Source organism: Limulus polyphemus, unplaced genomic scaffold (assembly GCF_000517525.1).
Source record: "Limulus polyphemus unplaced genomic scaffold, Limulus_polyphemus-2.1.2 Scaffold764, whole genome shotgun sequence".
Taxonomy (NCBI): Eukaryota; Metazoa; Arthropoda; class Merostomata; order Xiphosura; family Limulidae; genus Limulus; species Limulus polyphemus.
The window spans coordinates 1-5,013 of NW_013666374.1; the positions used below are offsets into that span (position 1 = coordinate 1).

General features: G+C 31.7%; 1 protein-coding gene across 2 annotated transcripts; it reads right to left on the reverse strand.

The window, feature by feature from the left end:
• Positions 1 to 253: 253 nt before the first annotated feature.
• Positions 254 to 4,801, reverse strand: LOC106460394. 2 transcript variants are annotated; one of them, XR_002610758.1, is made up of 2 exons: positions 4,745 to 4,801; positions 254 to 1,184 (listed from the first exon to the last, which is right to left on the reverse strand). XR_002610758.1 is itself a non-coding variant. In XM_022387111.1 (2 exons), exons 1-2 carry the CDS (start codon positions 3,307 to 3,309, stop codon positions 780 to 782), a joined length of 435 nt encoding a protein of 144 aa, XP_022242819.1. In that variant the 5' UTR covers positions 3,310 to 3,324; the 3' UTR covers positions 254 to 779. The 2 variants fall into 2 exon arrangements, 1 of the variants encoding a protein (XP_022242819.1); XM_022387111.1 differs by lacking the exon at positions 4,745 to 4,801 and adding an exon at positions 3,280 to 3,324.
• Positions 4,802 to 5,013: the final 212 nt, after the last annotated feature.

The following is a 5,013-nucleotide window of genomic DNA, read 5'->3' on the forward strand; positions in this document are numbered from 1 at the left end:
CCTTTCAGAAGCAAAAAGGAGTACCAACAATACTACAGTAGATTGATTTTTATTTCATCAGACAAAAACTCATGATTTAAAGAGTGTATGTGTGCATAAAAATTAGTTGCCTTAAAATTTTTGCTTGCCTCAGAAGTTAATTTTTTTATATTATCCATACGCCTTGACTAGTTGCAGATCACTTTTGGTTGACATGTACATGTCCAAAGTTTCCAAAATCACATTGATTCTGTTATTCACTGGAACATGGAAGCCTATTTATGTCCAAAAATTTATTTCTAAAATTTCCTCCATTGAAATATTATCTAGTTTGTATATTACTTAACATAACTTAGCATTAATATCTCTGAAGGTAATTCAAGTGTTCATGTCAACTGACTTTCCATACTTAGTCATATCCTTGGGACTTGGCCCAAAGCACCATAGTATTTCTAAGATATTTCAAGTGATTCTATAGCAGATGTATTATTATTGTTATACATGCTATAAGAAATATAACAAGCCGTTGTGCTGCAGTCTGATGATGAAAACATTTCAAAGTGTAATATTATGTCACTAAACTTAGGATGTGCACCTTCTAGCTGAACTAAGGTAAAAGATCACCATAGGATGTGCACCTTCTAGCTGAAAAAAGGGAAAAGACTATCATAGGATGTGTACCTTCTAGCGGATCAAACGTAAAAGACCATCAGAGGATGTGCACCTTCTAGCTGAACAAAGGTAAAAGATCATCAGAAAAAAAAGGCTATTTCCTACACTTACTTATTACTTAATATTCATCAAAAAATTCCTTTGGTTTTCAACTCCAGTTTCAAAAATGTCTTCAAATTTTCATTATCCATCTGATTAATAACTTGCATTGCCTTCTGCCCACCATCTTTATAGTAATCTAACAAATCTTGAGCATACTGAACCCACACACAGTCATAACAGCCACTCATGCAACAACCAACTGGTTCTTCAGGTGGTAATTTTACTTTACGGTTTTGTTCATGGTTTTTTTCTTCACTTAATTGCCTCCTGGTCACAACAATCATCACCATTACTCTCCTTCTAAGACATGTCACAGTTGTGCTACTGGTTCCACAAGGAACAACAGAACACAAAAGTTTTTGACTAAACCATGGCAACATGTTTTCCAATTTCCTGAACAGCATCATGTACAAAGTTGAGGTTTGTAGAAGCTGTCATTACAAAAACAAGTTAAAAATCATTAGATCTGTATATGTGATTAATTATACAAAAATGGAATATCTAACAATCTATATTCAAAGATCAATGATATTAAAATTGTCTTGCACATACATTATTTTATCTTTAGCTTTTCCTCTTTACAAAATATATAAAACTGTGAGATATACTACAGGTTACTAAAGTAGTTCTTGACTTCAAGTACTGATTTATGAAACTTGAGTTGTCAATTTTATTACACTTGCATTCTTATAAGAAAATATTTATTGATATATTTTAAAATGAATAAGACAACACCACCACAGAAGTTTAGTTAATAGCACCTATAACCATATATTCAAGAATTTATTCATTTTATTTAAATTACTTTGGTGAGAGATAGACAGACATTTTTCTATGTAAATTCAGAATAATATGACAATTAACATTAAATCTGTCATCAAATAGAATACAATTCAAATCTTTCTATACAGACAGGTACTCAAGCCATACATCCTTGAAAAAAAAAAGAGCCACAAAACTTTGGAAAACATTATTCATTTGGAAGATGAAAACATCTAAATGTTTTCTTACCATTTCACAAGTCCTTTCAATGTGACATGGAAAGTCTAACAAACAAAAAAGGCTAATGAAAAATTGCAAGGTTTTAAACTCTGATTACTGACCATCTTCCTTTAAATGAATATGTACGAGATCAGTCCATGGGACCAACCATGTACTGGAAAAGTAATGCTGACTATAATTCTGAATTTATGAAGAGTGCTTTCAGGAAATATGGCAAGCTTTTAGTTAACAGTAGAAATCTGTTGCACACAAAAAATCACATTTTAATAAGATTTTTTTTTCTTACTAAAGATGTCTGTGATATGATAAATACAGGTTGATTCAGACTCTAACAACTCAAGAGTGCAAACTGATGTTCATGTGAATGATAAAAATGCTTCTGTCCATTGTGCAGTTCATAAATTGCATTTGCATAACCTTTATAACTTCTTAAAAGCACTGTAAGTATTTTAGGACAGACTAATTGATCACAACAGGAACAGCTTTTGAAGATCACAGTAGCTATATGAAATGTAAGAACATTGACAGAAAAGAATGCAGAGCTTACAGAGGTTTGGAAGAGAAGAAAAGAACAGGCAGAATGCATAGAAGATAAAAGATGGAAAGGAAGTAAGATATAGGAAATTGGAGAAGGTTACAAACACATTTTTCATGGGACTAGAAAGAAAAGAAATGGGGTAGCAGTTGTACTGAGCATAGAAATAAGAAAAAGTAGTGGAAGTGAAAAGGATGAGCAGCAGAGTGATGGAGGTGAAGCTAGCAACAAAATGTGGCATAATGAATACAGTATATGCTTATACCCCACAAGTGGGATGTAGTGATAAGGAAAAAGAAGAGTTTAGAGAGGGTCTGGACAATATGCTGCAGAGCAGACTTAAAGAATAATTAATTGCAATTGTGATTGATCTAAATGGACATATTGAACAGGACAGTGGTGGCTTGGAGGACATAGCTACAAACTAAGAAATAAGGAAAGTGAAGTGATCTTGCAGATGGTTCAAGCACATGACTTGGACATAATCAATATATTTTTCCACAAAAGAACACTTGATAACACAGAAGTTGGACTGTTATGAGTCAAACAGATTACAAAAAAAAGAGTGAAAGATTGTATGGTAATACCAGGGAAAGTTTCATTCCACAACATAGGCTTTTATTGATGGATTATGAAATGAAAAGCACAAGATGGGTGGTAGAAAAAGGTCCCCCCCTTTCATAATACTGTGGTAGAGGCTGAGAAAACCAGATACATCAAAAGAGCTCTCAGACTATATGGTCATGGAGTGCAGGCAGATTGAATGAGATATGGAGGAGGTTGTCAAATTGCATATTAGACATGGCAAACAAAGTTCAACCTACGATATACAAGCCTGGAATCCTAGGAGACCTTATACTTTCTACTGTAAGACAATTACTGTATTGATGTAGCTTTTTAGACAAGATCATGACATCTTTAATGTACTTCTCTAACCTATATCAAAGATAGCATCAAAGCCCTTCAGGTGTTAATGAAATTATTTTTACTTCTAATCCATTACTATTGACAATGGACATTAATTCTTTACAGTATAATAAGGGTCTTGAATTTTTGAGGTTCTACCTTAATCAGCAACAAATGCTAGAGCCATCAACAAACACTAGTAAAACTAGATAAACTTGTCCTAATACTAAATGATTTTAAATGATTTATTTTAAAAACAAATAAAATATTTAGCCATGATGACAGGGCCATCGTTTCCAACCTGTTTATAGGCTACATAAAGTACAAAATGTTTCAAACATATGACAGACCTGTTCTTCTTATATTAACTATTAATTGATAATATGATTGGAATTTCAACTTCAAACATTGATAAACTCCATAAATTTTATTAAGAACTATTACATAACCCTCCAGTACAAAAGCAACATTTCAAACCACTCAGTAAACTTCCTCAACATCACTCTAACTGTAATTACAGAGAACACCATCAAAACACCCATCTATTATAATCCTATCAACTCTCATTAATTCTTGGATTACAATTATCACATTGAAACTCCCTGACACTCTAATGGAAGAGATAACATTATTAACAAGACAAAAATGAACTTATCTGTCAGTCTTGAACAATCCATGGAAGGGAGTAAATGAAAGATTTTCTTTTCTATATCTTATTGTGTGTGCACTCGCATATATCCATAGTTATGCAAATACACACATGTATATCACTACTTAATTTTTTTTTATTGATCATCACTAATTTTTGTGTTCTATTTTATTTTTAGACACCAAAGTATTTACTACTTTTTGAACTTTAGAAATGTGATGTTTTTACTTTCCAATAATGCACAACATACTACTTGCATGTTATTATTATTATTATCTCAATCAGCCTATACAGGCCATGTCACTCTACAAGAACTTGTAATTGTACTACTGTTGTAGTTGATACAGAGGGTGTGTAAAAATATAAGCATCTCTATCTCAGTATTTTTTAACAGAGGCTGTCTTATAATAATCACCAACTTAAACTTGTCATAAATGGAGCACACAATGTTTTTAACGATAGTGCTACCATAAATATTTAGGTAAAACTGTTGTAATACTATATCATGAGTAAATGTTTAATACTCAGTTGCCACAGTGAAGGTTTTATACTTGAATTACTTTAAACTAGTAATATTAAATCTTGTAAAGCATGGGGATGGGCAACACAGTAGTAATAAATTTAATGAGCTACTAATTACCGTAACCAACTTCTCTCTCTAAGTCTAAGAAAGAATAGAAGAACCTAAGACTAAGTTAAACTTTAATTTTAAAGTATTTAAATTTAAGATATAATTTATTGTCATAACATAAAATTTTTAAACTTTTATAACAGAATAGTTTTCCTTATAAAATCAATGTTAGGTTTCCTTTATGAATAATTCTTTTCAAACATGTACTTTTTACTTTTATCATCGCACATTACCAAAATATTAGATAATCTAAAAGCAGAAACGCTACCTAAAAACTGAGAGATCGCACATCTTTACAACTACTTCATCAAATCCGTCTCAAAATAACATATATATTTGCGCCCTCTCGTGGTATAACTTGATGACGATATTGAAACAAGATGTAATTCATAAAAATAACATTTACATTGTCATTGTGCCATTGAGATTAACCTAAGTTATCGAGAAAAAAAAGTAAACAGCAAACAACTAAATGTTACGTTTCACGAGATCATCCAACAAAAACTTAAAATAATTCAAGCAATTAAAACACACTGC

Excerpts from the sequence above, each read along its gene's own strand:
- LOC106460394 (XM_022387111.1), bottom strand. The coding sequence starts at position 3,309 with ATGTCCATTGTCAATAGTAATGGATTAGAA. Across the intron at positions 1,185-3,279 it reads TCAATAGTAATGGATTAGAA|CTTCTACAAACCTCAACTTT; the intron begins GTAAAAATAATT and ends TTGTAATGACAG.